The sequence below is a fragment of the Galeopterus variegatus genome, unplaced genomic scaffold, assembly GCF_000696425.1.
Source record: "Galeopterus variegatus unplaced genomic scaffold, G_variegatus-3.0.2 Scaffold4980, whole genome shotgun sequence".
NCBI lineage: Eukaryota > Metazoa > Chordata > Mammalia > Dermoptera > Cynocephalidae > Galeopterus > Galeopterus variegatus.
In genome coordinates this window covers 124,742-138,342 of record NW_007731091.1, presented here as the reverse complement: position 1 = coordinate 138,342, position 13,601 = coordinate 124,742, and the positions used below count along the sequence as shown (strand labels likewise).

General features: G+C 36.4%; 1 protein-coding gene across 1 annotated transcript in view; it reads right to left on the bottom strand.

The window, feature by feature from the left end:
• PKD2L2 (polycystic kidney disease 2-like 2) overlaps positions 1-13,601 on the bottom strand; it is a 35,360-nt gene that overhangs the window by 2,641 nt on the left and 19,118 nt on the right. Inside the window, exons 9-13 of the mRNA XM_008588706.1 lie at positions 12,961-13,081; positions 11,352-11,453; positions 9,792-9,853; positions 9,070-9,127; positions 1,339-1,451 (exon numbers count right to left, since the gene is read on the bottom strand). Of these exons, the coding sequence (XP_008586928.1) occupies positions 1,339-1,451; positions 9,070-9,127; positions 9,792-9,853; positions 11,352-11,453; positions 12,961-13,081 (456 nt within the window). The remainder of the gene's footprint in view (positions 1-1,338; positions 1,452-9,069; positions 9,128-9,791; positions 9,854-11,351; positions 11,454-12,960; positions 13,082-13,601) is intronic.

The window sequence follows — 13,601 nt, the reverse complement described above, 5'->3', positions numbered from 1 at the left end:
TTGAGAGTTTCTTTCCATTTTTCAAAATGCTAGTCATACACAACTTTCCAATCATCCAAATAGGGCTCTTATTGCAGAATCATTATTTACACTTTCCAAACAACTTTACCTCTCATGCCCTTGATATGCCTACCCTGCTTTTTATTTTATTTTTGGGAAACTTTCAATATGCCCCTTTAGAAACTGTCTGGATGAATTTCCAGTTTGAAGATATTAGTGAAATTTCTGTAGGGGGGGGGGAGTTTGTTCTTATACACTTTGGCTTTTTCCAGGAGACTTCGAATTCTGAAGAATGGAGGGAGATTATTTCACTTGGGTCTTATATAATGGTTTTCCAGAATCCTAAGCCTTTATTAATTTATTTATGGCTAACGGAAGTCAGAACACGGTAGATGATGCACTTGGAAACACCAACACTACTTATTCTGTGTATGAGAGAACTTTCTCTACCTACTTATTGAACTATTAATATATTGTTTGTGGGGCAGGTCTCTAAGTGTATTATTTTGTACTTTTACATTCCTAGAATTTAATAATAAACCTCATTATAAAATCCTTTGTGTGTACTAGGTGTGTGTATACTAGAGGCATGTTGTAATATGCATGGATTGTACAGCGGGTCCCATTCAGGGACACTTAATTCCTGGAAGTCATTTGGTTATTATAATTGACCCTAAAGATAGTTTGATGATAGGTAGTTTAGTGCTTCTAAAGTGTACCTAAAATGGGGACAAATTTAAGAAATAATTCAAGACATGAATAAGTCTTTATTAGAAATTTTCAGTGATTGCATCACACATTCTTACCTCCACTTGTCTCAGTATTGTAGAGAAGAAAGCTTTCTCATCACTCGGTTTAATTTTAAACTGATGTAGTGCAGTTCCTTCTCCAGCTCCACAGCATATAAAAAGAGTCTAGAAGATAATTTGGAAGGAAGTAGAGAATGAGTTAGTAATACCCTTTTGTTTATAAGGAGACAGCAGGTCTATTGTGACTATTGTGAAATGCTTTGAGTGGGAAGATAGCTAAAACATGCTTCATATGGGCAGTTACAGATCTAATATTCTAAAGCTGTGTTGTGAACAGTATCTGCTATGCATTTCAAATATAAATGGCATTTCCTTTTATTTAGAGATGTAGGGATAAAATCAATTTTCTCTCACTTTTTAAGCAAATGGAGTTATGTGCTTTAATTTTATAATTGCGTAGAAAATGGAAAGAAAAAATGGAATCTCAACAGAATAAGGTTCTGAGTTCAGGAAGATAATGTGTGTAACTCATATCTTCAATCCCTATATCATGATATCTCATTGTACCCTGGTTAAAATAAATACTTACTCTCGAAATTCTTGTTGAGTGACTGGCTGATAGTCATCTTGAATTTCTGTAGAATAGTACTTTTTCTCAAGCCTCTCTTTCCATTTTTTCATCTGCACTGCCCTTTTAATCTCCTGTCAAGTTAGAGGACAAATAAAGGCTGCAATCTTTAGTTCTCTGTTTCCAGTCTTTGGCACACAGCATCACAGGGTTGAAAATCTTAAACTAGTCTCTACACTCCAGGCCTTGGATATTGAGCCCCACTGGCTTTTTGCCCTGCCTGGTTTTTAGGTCTGTGTATTAGCAAAGTCACTTCAGAGGATTTGGTTTAAGAGCTGTTTAGCATAGTTAGGGAAGTTTTTTGTTTTTTTTAAATAAATTATTCTCATTTCACTGCCTCTTACCTTTTACATCTCCATCTGAGTTTCTTCTTGATTTTCTTCTTCATTTGGTCAGAGCCGAGATGTTCTTTCTGTATCTCTGTTCTTCATTGTAGCAAATATACTTGAAAGTACATCTATGGGTATTTGTTGCCAGACTGCTGCTGACTACCTAAATCCCCTCTTCATAATCACTGCATTCATTAGTCGACCTGTATACTACAGTCTGTCCTCGTATCCAAAGACACACCCCTCATACCAGAAAACTCATGTTGCTGCACCATTCTTTGATTCTAGAGAGTCCTTCTTGTGCATTGTTCTCACTACCACCCACTTTCTTTATAGTGTCCAAATACCTTTTTCTCAACTTCGGAAAAATGCGCTGTGTGTCATGGAAAATAGGGACAGCCCTAGAAAAAGATAAGGAAAGAAGAAACAGTACCTAGATGTGATTCAAAAACTTGTCAGTAAATCGGTGTGATACTGCCCTGCTCCAGCAGTAGTGGTAGGTGGCAAAGTGGATCCCTGTTTAAGGCTTCTGATTACCTTCTTCTGAGAGGGTGTTGATACCTAATTTTATACACTCTGTGTTTGCCTGATAAATGTGTACTGTTCTGGTCAGAGAAGTGTGTTGTATCAGACAGTGTCTTCCTTTAAACCAGCACATTTATCCAAAGCAGGAAAGGGTGACTTTCCATCTTTCTAGTTTTGTTTTAGACACATTACAGCACTCTTGTTTTGACATATTTACAGATACTTTCAACGTGGTGTTAAAGTGATAGGCCCTGAAACCGTTTCTAAATGACCAGCCAGTTATACTGTGGATGCTTTAGTAATATGGGCTGAATAGACTGCATAGTTATCTTCACTCATTTTTCAAAAAACTCATCTCAGCCAATTACTTTCTGTGACTTCTCGACATTCATAGGGAAGTGATACTTTGCTGATAGGATACAGAGCACCAACTCCTTGGGTGCCCTTCCTCCAAGATCCTAGATTCTGGTCACCCCATCTCTTCCCTGTAAGTGGTAGCTACCTCCTGCAGTTGTCTCAGGATTACCTTAGTCTTCACACTGGCCCTTATAGTCCTCTGATACTTCAGAAATGAATTCTCTGCACCAACCCCCTCTTTTTGAACTACCTAGTATGATTTCTGGTTTTTTGACTGAAATCCTAACTGATGAATACCTGGTAGCAGGAGAGGTCCAAAGAAACAGATCCTCATAGATAGCACACTTCCACCAAGGGATATGACAGTCAACTTAAGAATTTGAGACTACCACCTGGCCACTTGGGATTCTTCATGCTACAAAACCAGCAGGCAGAGAAGTGGTTAATCAACTGATTGAGGTGATTGATCCCATTACCAAGAGGAAATTGGGTTACTGCTACAAAATTGGAACAGAGAGGACTATATTTGGGACCTACGAGGATTCTATGGGGTACCTCTCAATACTTCCATGTCCAAAATCAAAAGGTAATGGGAAACTACAGCATTCCATTAAAGGCAGAACCACTGAGGATTCAGATTCTGAACTAATGAAGCTGTATGTAATCCTAATGCAGCCGGCTGAGGGGTTGGCTGTGGGCAAAGAATGATATGGAAAGGGATAGTAGAAGGAAGTTATAAATCTCAACTACAGTCTTGTCTATTATAGAAACAAGGACTGTAGCAGCTGTGCATATTTTCTTCTTTGCTTGTTATATATATATATATTTGTTTTGTTTTCTTTGTCTTTTTATCTAAGGAATATAGGTGGTGGTTAACTACATTAGGTTACAAAATACTCATATGGAATTGTGATTTAACTAGAAGAGGTCTTATCATCCAGAAATGGATACAATTGTTGTTGGGCCTTCTATCTTTTTTGGGGAGAGGATAAAATTGCCTTTTTTGTATAAAGGATAATTCCATCTTATTAACAATTGTTATTTTATGGAAATGCAAATGAGTATGTTACATAGACAAAAGGGTGGACTGAGTGGACCAGGCTCACTGTTTAGCTAATGTATCTCAACTCAAAGTTTACCCTTTTATACTGTAATGTTGGGTCTCAGGCTTTGCAAAATTCATTCCCCAGACTCTTTTGCTAGCTGAATTTCTGTTAGACTCTGCCAGTATTTGGGAAATGGATAGAAGGGTCTTCTTTTTTTCTGTTTCTAGTGGCATTGCTTATGCAGTGATAGTTAACTTCCAGCAGCAATGGTTGGCTCCAGGCTGTAACATCCAGCTTCTTTTGGCGTACCCCAAACCAGCTTCATTATACCCCCTCAGAAGTATCAGCAGCAGTCAGGGTAGGGCAAGGGGATACACTCTTCTCAGAAGAGGGAGCAACAGCCACAGGCCCCTTCTCTAAAATACTAGGTTCTGATAATCCTACATTTTATAACGTTAGCCCAGGAAGTGGAACCTCTTCCTACAGTTAGTATCTGTGAGTTGCCTCAGTGTTCTCATTTTACTTTTTCTGTCTTCTAATACTCGTGTAACCAATTCCCTGTAGTAAATTTTCTGTTTCAAATACAGTTATGTGCCACATAATGACGTTTCAGTCAATGACAGATCTGATATAGCAGTGGTCAGAGCAACAGACTGTACCATATAGCCTCGGTGTGTAGTAGCCTATACCATCTAGGTTTGTGTGAATATACTCTATGATGTTTGCACAACGATGAAATCATCTAATGATGCATTTCTCAGAACATATCCCCATTGTTAAGTGATGTATGACTCTATATATTGTGGTTCTTTTTTCCTGGCTAGGCCTCAATTAATAGATGTAGTCTGACTTCTTGTTTGGTCAGGTCTATTTTTGTATCTTTAAGAAATTTAAAAAATTTTTTCCTTATCTTGGTTTTGAATATTTTTGTTAGTTGCTTGGCATTTTCTATATTGTTGCTTATAAGTAGGGTCTTGTGTAATTATATGACATGATTGTGTCTATTTTTTCCCACTTCCTGAATTTTCTTACTTTTTGTTGTAATTCATTTTATACCTAGAATATTTAAGAGGATCATATCACAAATAGAGGTAGTTTTACTTTTTCCTATTTTCTTTTTTTTTTTTTTAATTCTTTTCAACTTTTTTTTTTCCCATTGGTAGCAGCTGGCCACTACAAGGATTGAACCCTGGACCTTGGTGTGTTCAGCACCATGCTCTAACCACCTCAGCTAAGTGGCCAGCCCTTCCTTTTCAATTCTTATACCTCTAATGTATTTCTCTTATGTAATTATTTTGACTGATTCTTCCAGTACATCATTATCTTGTCCCTGACATGTCCAGTGTTTTCCTATTAAGTAAGGTGATAGTTTAGGGGATGAAATAAATATTTTTATCATATCAAGGAAGTATCATTGGTGTCTGTTTTGTTTTGTTTCCCCTCTCAAGATTGGCTATTGAAACTGTCAAATACACAGTATCTGTGAAAAATGATCATGTAATTTTCCTCTTTTAATACAACGAATTATGTTAATTAGTTGATTATCCAACTTTGAACCATTCTTTCATTCCTAGAATAAACTGTCTGAATCATGATAGATTATTGTATGCTGTTAGATTCTATTTGCTAATATTTTATTTAGATTTTTGCTTTAAGATTTAAAAGTGAGATTTTATTTTCTTTTTTCTTTTTTTGTACAATACATAGTTACTTTATAAAAATAACTCAGAAGCTTCTGTTTTCTCTTTGCTCTGAAATGGTTTAAATAGCTTTAAGTTATTTGCTCCTTAAAATCTTGTAAAATACCCTTGTGAAATCATCTGATTGACTTTGGAGATAGCTCTTTGGTTACTTTTATTTCTTCTATAGAATGGATTTATTTAGGCTTTTTATCTCTTCTGGGCTCAATTTTGATCAATTTTATTTTCATAGAAAAATTATCCATTTTATTCTGTTTCTCAGATGTTACTTGAATAGTTATCCAAGTGTTAACCAAAAAAGTCTCTTAGTAATATTTTTTAATTCCTTCTGTTTCTTAATTATTTTCCCCATTGTAATTTCTCACTTTGTATATTTATGCTCGCTTCCTTTTATTCTGATTTCTTTTCATTGATCTTTTTTTTTTTTTCCTTTTTTGTCTTTTTTCGTGACCAGTAACGGGATCGCAACCCTCAGTGTCGCGCCCGTACCGCGACCGGCAACGGGATCGCAACCCTCGGTGTCACGCCCGCACCACGCTCAACCAGTGAGCGGACCGGTCTCTATATGGGATCCGAACCCTTGGCGGGAGCGCCACCGGGCCGGCCCATTCATTGATCTTTTTAAAAAAATCATCCGTTTGATTTATTGATACTATTTTTTGTTTATAACTCATTAATTCTGCTTTATCTTTATTAATTTCTTATTTGTTTTCTTTCTATTATTTTCTAACATTAATGCTAAATTAATTTGTTTTCATTCCTTGATTTTTATTGATAAATTTAAGACTTAATTTTCCTTTGGGTGGTCTTTATCTCATAGATTCTGCTATATAATGCTTTCATTATTTTGTTCTTTAGAAATTCTGTGATTTCATTTTGTACTTCCTTTCAATTCAAGAGTTGTTTAATAGAGAGTTTTAAAATTTCTTGGTCAAAGAATCTTTTTATTTTCTATTTGTTATTAACTTATATTTTTATTATGTTGTTTTCAGATAATTTTTTTACATTAACTTTGCACTTCAGAATTTATTGAGGTTTTCTTTGTGGCCCAATAGATGATCAATTTTTATGAATGGGTTTTTGAAAAGGAGATATATCTTCTAAGAGCACAGAATTTAATAACCATAAGATCACCTTATACATTATACTGTTTTGGTTTTCTTTATCCTTTTATTTTTCTTGATCTGTTCAATTACCATATTTCGTTGTAACTGAGAGATGGTGTCTATTTTAAGACACACCATTATTTTATGTACCACTTAGGGGTAAAATGCTGCTAAAGTATGACATGCCATTAACTACAAGACACATTCTAATTTCAGAGATGATAAAATTTGGAAAAAAAAAAGTTTTTAAAATAAACAGTATCTTATTATTTTCCATTGTACTCAAATTTACTGATGTTTCTTCTTGGTTTATTAACTCTAAATGATATTCTTTAACTTTTAGCTATCACATATGAACCAGTTATCTTTTTCTACTTTATATTTTCTTGCCCCATTCTTCTTTTTCCATCATTTCTCCAATCACCTCTCAGTTGGCTGAAGCTTATCCTGTAGTAGGATCCTCAGAAAGACAATAGTATTCTCTGAGTTCTTGCATATTTGAGCCTTTATATTTGAAGCACAGCTTTGCTGAATATAAAAATCCTTGGCTTATGTTTTCTTTCTTTGAATATATTGTAGGTGTTCTGTTGATTTATGGTGTTGAATTATGTCATGCTAACCTGACTTTCTTTTCCTTTTAAGTAAATCCAAATTTTACTTGGATAAGCTTCATGTTGACCATTCTAGGTAAATTTTCCAATATACATAATATGTCTTTATTTTCTTTCTTTTTTTTCCAGTGTGTCTTTCAGTTAACATCATCTTTTATTTAGGAATGGTTTACTGAATTATAGACTTTTTTTTTTTTTTTCCCTTTTTGTCTCTTTTTTTGTGACCGGCAACGGATCGCAACCCTCAGTGTCGCGCCCGTACCGGACTGGGACCGGCAACGTGATCACAACCCTCGGTGTTGCCCCTGCACCTCGCTCAGCCAGTGAGCGGCCGGTCTGTATGTGGGATCCGAACCCTCGGCGGGAGCGCCGCTGCGCTTCCCAAGCGGCGCACTGTAGCAGTGCACCACCGGGCCGGCCCTGAATTATAGACTTTTTAAAAGAATATCAAATTTAGGGAAAAGTTACAAGAACAATACAAATAGGATTATGCATTGTATTTACTTGTCAGGTCATTTTTTTTGGTGGCTGGCTGGTATGGGGAGATCCAAACACGTGATCTTGGTGTTATCAACACCATGCTATAACCAACTGAGCTAACCAGCAAGCCCTGTCATTTTAATCTCATTTAATCTGAAATAGTTGCTCAGTATTACCTTGACTTTCATGACCTTAACACTTTTGAAGAATACAAGCCAGTTATTTTGTAGAATGTTCTTCAGTTTAGTTTTATGTGAAGTTTCATTGTTAGATTCAGATTATACATCTTTGACAGAGATGTCATAGAAGGGATGCCAATTCTCATGGCATCCTATCAGGTGGCATATCAGTACTGGTGTAGTAACTTTGATTATTTGATTAAGGTGCTATCTGTCAGACTTTTTCACCCTGACGTTACTGCTTTTCTTTTTGTAATAAGTGTTTTGTGCAGAGGTGTGTAAATGTCCTATTTCTTTTATTCATTTGTATGTGTAGATCAGTCGGGATTCATGGAATCCTATTTTCTTCATTGAATTATAAATCATTATTCATTATAGTGCTTAAATATTCCCAGATTTGGCCTATTTGAGCTCCTCAAGCTGACTCTTGTGTCCTTTTAACATATCTCCATCATTCTTTGAGTGGTTTTACTTTCTGGCCCAACAAGATATTCCAGATTCATCTTGTACTTTCCAGCCCTGGAATTAGCCATATCTATAAGGAGCCCTTGTTCCTTTTAGAGAATGGTATTTGGAAACCAAGATATGGGTACTAATTGTACTCATTGCTACTAAGGTGTCATTTTTAGCCTTCTCATTGGACAGAGCTAGAAAATACATGTATGTATATATGTACACACACACAAATACACACACACCTACAATTGTAATCCAACACCACAAAGTTCATTTTAACCTTCAGCCTTTCCATTTTTGTAACTCTCTTATGTGACAGTGAGAGAGCTCACTCTTATATTTGTTTGCTTGCTTATTCTAGTCTCCCAACTCAGCTGTCTTCTTTCTGAGTATGTGGAGAGAAGAGAAGGGGATTGGCCAGAGGTAGAGCAATGTCCTTTTTTTTTTTAAATTGAGTGGTAGTGACATGTATTCCTTAAACTCCACATGTATATTCCTTAAATTCCACATTTGCTGAATATATATTTTGTTATAATTTTTTAAATATAAAAAATAAAATCATTAAAATAATTCATTACATTGATAATTACAAGAGGAAAAACTATATAATCATCTCAATAGAATATACTCACTATGAATACCCAATGTGTTAATCCCACAGTGAGTGTACACTCGTAGTACCAGGGTATCTGGCTGAAAGTACTAACAGGAGAGAGGAAACATCTGGAACTCAAATGGTTTGTCCTAAAAGAGAAAGGACCTAGATTCTGTGAGATTTATTTGGAGGTGACAGCTATTTGCTCTGAAAAAAACCAAATCATTTCAATTCTTAATCAGAACTTTTTTGTAAGCATATTTCTGATAAAGTTACCCCTTGTATTTATGAAAAAATTAAAATCTTACATTTTCATCAAAGCCTTCTCTTCTGGCTTGTTCAGCCAAATCTCTGCTGCTTCCGCTACTGAGAATATAAGATAAAAATCAAAGGTATATGACAATAAAAAGGGAAATGCCACCCTAAAATACAATCATATCCATAGTAAGGATCTGAATTGTATTTCTGATAATAATTGCTAATTATTTGGAAAACGTGATCATTAATAAGTTCTCCAGAGTATCCACATGTTATTAGCTATTTAAAGAAGGTTTATATTATATTCCACTGCCAGAGGTCTGGGTTTGATCCCCAAGTCACTCAATATATAGAAGTGTTGTCCATAACTTAAGTATTCTGTGTAAAATGTTTTTATTTTGATAACTACATGAAGGCACTGAGTGTAGACTAGAATTGTTTCCTATCTTTTTAGAGGGACTTTCCTCTCCCATCCAGCTTTCTCAAAGTTTTTTCTGAGTGGTATGGCATGTATTATATTAATTTTAAAAATTATTTATATTTGTGGGTAGCTGGCAGGTACAGGGACCTGAATTATATTAATTTTAAATTAGCCTAGAGTTTCATGACATCTTCAAAAATTCAGAGGCACTACTTGGATGTATTGACAGTGTATTTGGAATCACCACACAGAATGATGGTTGTTTTGAAATCAAAAACCTTACTCTCCTTTTAAGTTTCTCCTTTAAAACTTTAAAATGGTAAGCTAAAAAGTTTTAAAAAGTCATCTTACGTTTTGTTGTCTTCTTTTTGAGCTTTCTTCAGTTTGAGTTTCTCAAGAGCATTTTTATAACTCTGGGCATAATTAAAAATAGTTTGAAAATTCATCAAAAATATATCCTGTATAACTAATGCTTGATCAAGGTAAAAGAAATATGGAATGCTTGCTTGTCTCTAGGGATTCCTACCCTAAAGAAATGTGGAGACAAAATGCTATGATTATACTTTCACTTTGTCACCACCTATATGGTTTCTGCCTGCTTGTGAAAAAGCAGAAGGGTTCTTTTGGGAACATCACACTTGAACTTGAAAAAAAATATTTAAAAAGTATTAACATATAATGCGTTAAGGGTGTTAACACTTAATGTATATAACTAACATCATACTCAAGAGATAAAAGTTGGGGGAAAAAACCCATAATTAAACCCATAGGGGAACATCATAACAGTGTTCTTTTACAGATGAGTTCTTGGACAAAGTTCTTAAGCACCACTAATGCCATAGCTTCTAGGACAGTAAAGTGCTGTGCTTAGAGCCATGGGTTATGCAGAAATAGGTAAGCTGGTGGGGGAGGTGAGATTGCTCACACACTGGACTCTGCTACAACTCAAAGTGAGGTAGGTGTAGAGAGGAGGACAGAGCTGATTCCACTCTCATGGAGTATAGAATGTCAAGGAGATATAGCAAGAGAGAAGAGCTGTGGGACTATTTCAGGGGTCGGGGAATGACATAAGCAGAGGCCCAGAGGAGTTATAGCAAGCATGGTATACAGCAGAGTGCTCAAAACAGATTAGCAGGGACGTACAGTTTTGTAGATAGGGGCAGAAAAGTTAGAGGCACTATAGTTAAATGATTAATAAAAACAGGTTGGGACTATCAGACTTGAGGAGAAAGAATGTGGACTGACTTTGTTCAGCCCAGGGAGACTGGTAGGATCAGAACTAGACTGGCATGGGAAAGAGGCCAGAACAGTTAAAATGTTACCATACAGAAAGCTGGGTGAAAAGTACTTGAAAGCTCTAATCTAGTTGTGGTAGTGAGACTTCCAGGTGTCCTTGAATTCCACAAGTGCGAGCAAGAACTACAGAGGTAAATTATACACATTCTTTGTCAACAGACTATATAAGGGACAAGGAAATAAAGTCTTTCCAAGGTTTTTGAGCCAGGAGTGACTAAGAGAATAGTGTTGCCACTAACAGAAACAAGAAAGTGAGGACGACAAGGCACATGGAGTTCTGAGTTTATATTGTTTATAGAAATTTACCAGCATCTAAATTTAAGACTTTTGGGAGGGAAGAGAGAGTTTTATTATAATACCCAACAGTACTTTGCATTTAGTAAATAACTCAGTTATTATTTGATATATTGAACTCCGAAATAATTTTGGCTACATTTTTAAAGCCAGAGAGCATATCTCACTTTCCTAATAGTGAAATAATGCAAATATAAGTAACACTGGACCAAAGCACAACAAAACACCACCACTTGGGGTTTAAGTGTTATTCAAACTACAATAGTATACTCTGAATAAGATTTGACTCAGAATGCTAATTAGGAAAAGAATTTGACTTACGTTTTTAATCATTTTACCAAATTCAAAATCTGGCCTTCTGCCTATTGAATAGTCGGCTTTAACTTCAGAATAGGTGTCATTAATTATTGCCAAGAACATGTTCTGGGGAGAAATAGGCAAATAATTTTTCAATAAAAATTTAGCTTAAATGTTAGTGACTTTAACAAGTGCTGGGATTTATAAAATTAGATTTAAATTTTTAAAATAATCCATGTGCTTAATAGTAGGGAAATGCAAACTACAATATAGTAGAACAGAATGGAAAATGTGTAGTGTGTGGATATGAGCAAATATGTTTATGGTAAATGAGAAAAGCAGAATGTAAAATAGTGCATATGAACTGGTTATATATTTATCAGTATTACATATCAGAAGAAAATGTAGAATGATGTAATTATATGTTCATAAGGGTGTTTTTAAAAATTCTGTGAAGCTGCTTAAATCACAGTCTTACTAAGGCTTCTACAACTTCTAATGCCCATATAACACAAATGTGGAGAGAATCTTATCCCAACCCACCTCTCCACCTTTCACTGTGGCCCACCTCTGTCACCCTGAGGACTCTTGGTCTTCATCAGGGGATAACTTTTGTGCATGAGAAAAAGCATTTTCATGGAGGACAGTAATAGTGACTTGACCAGAAAGGCAAGCTTGGTTTTTTGATTAAGAAGCCCAAATAGACTTGTTCTGAGCATATGTGGGAGGTCCATCTTAGTGACTCCTACAAATCACAAAGGGTGTTTTCAGCCATCAAGGCCAAAAGCCATTGCAAATATCAGAATATTAATGGCTAATTTCTTTTTTCTTTTTTTTTTCCTTTTTGTCTTTTTTCGTGACCAGTAACGGGATCGCAACCCTCAGTGTCGCGCCCGTACCGCGACCGGCAACGGGATCGCAACCCTCGGTGTCGCGCCCGCACCACACTCAACCAGTGAGCGGACCGGTCTCTATATGGGATCCAAACCCTCGGCACTCCCGCCACGCTCCCAAGTGCCGCACTCTACCGAGTGCGCCACCGGGCCGGCCCATAAATACTGGTGAATAAATGAATAGTAAACATTTTTTTTTTTCCTTTTTTTGTCTTTTTTTTACTGACTGGTAATGGGATCGCAACCCTCGGTGTCGCGCCCATACCGGGGACCGGCAATGGGATCGCAACCCTCGGTGTTGCGCCCGCACCGTGCTCAGCCAGTGAGTGGGAACTGGTCTCCACATGGGATCTGAACCCTTGGCAGGAGCGCCGCCGCACTCCCAAGCGGCACACTCTCCAGTGCGCCACCGGGCCAGCCCTTAATGGCTAATTTCTTACCTCATGGTATGGATTGTCCCAGCCTAGAGAGACATTCAAGTTATTTTTGTAAATAATTTAGCATATTCATGGCCAAAGTAAACACCCAGATATTAACTATTGTGATCACATTCCCCATTGGACAACTTGAAAACTTCAGTCACTGGGCTAGAGAACCTGAATTACTAGGATTCACACCATTCTTAATAAATGCAAAGTGCTCTGACAACTAAGCAGTGATACTACAATTTCTTCTAGAGGAGTAATTGCATTTTTTATTTTAAAAAAATAAGAAAAAAAAAATGGTATCATCATTCTTACCAGCAGGACAAAGAACACAAAAAAGATGAAAGTTATGAAGTAAATGGGTCCCAAGATCTGATTGGCTTGCTGAATACCAGCAAAATTAAAATCTCCAAGAACAATTCGAAATTGTGCAAATCTTTGATGGGAGGAAAGAAAAACATTAAAAAATATATACCTTCATGTACATATGACAACTGATGGGGGTTACTAATGTCTCTAGGAAAGTATCTAGCTGCATATGGCATGTGTTCTGTGGCTTTATGTTAGTACAGAGGTTTATAAAACCGGATGTAGAAAATTCCCCTAAAGGCAAGATTTGAGGTACTGCAATAGCTGAACAGGTGGTTCAGGAAATGATGGGTTTAGGTTTATTTAATCAGTGTGAAACCAATATTCATCTACACAAGATTTGAACTTGGAGATAACTGTTTATGAATTGGTTTTGGCATTGGCCTCCTTGGCCATTCCCGTGCCCTTCTAACACTTGGAATACTTTGACTTTGTCCAACAAGTGATCTTTCAACTTGTACTTAGACCCAAGAGCCCTAAACTTTCTGATGTCAATGATGCACTTAATTTTTGTCTTAACCACCTCTTAACTTCTGCTGAAACAAGGATGCCAATCCCCCAGAGACAATTTTGGAAAACCTCTACAT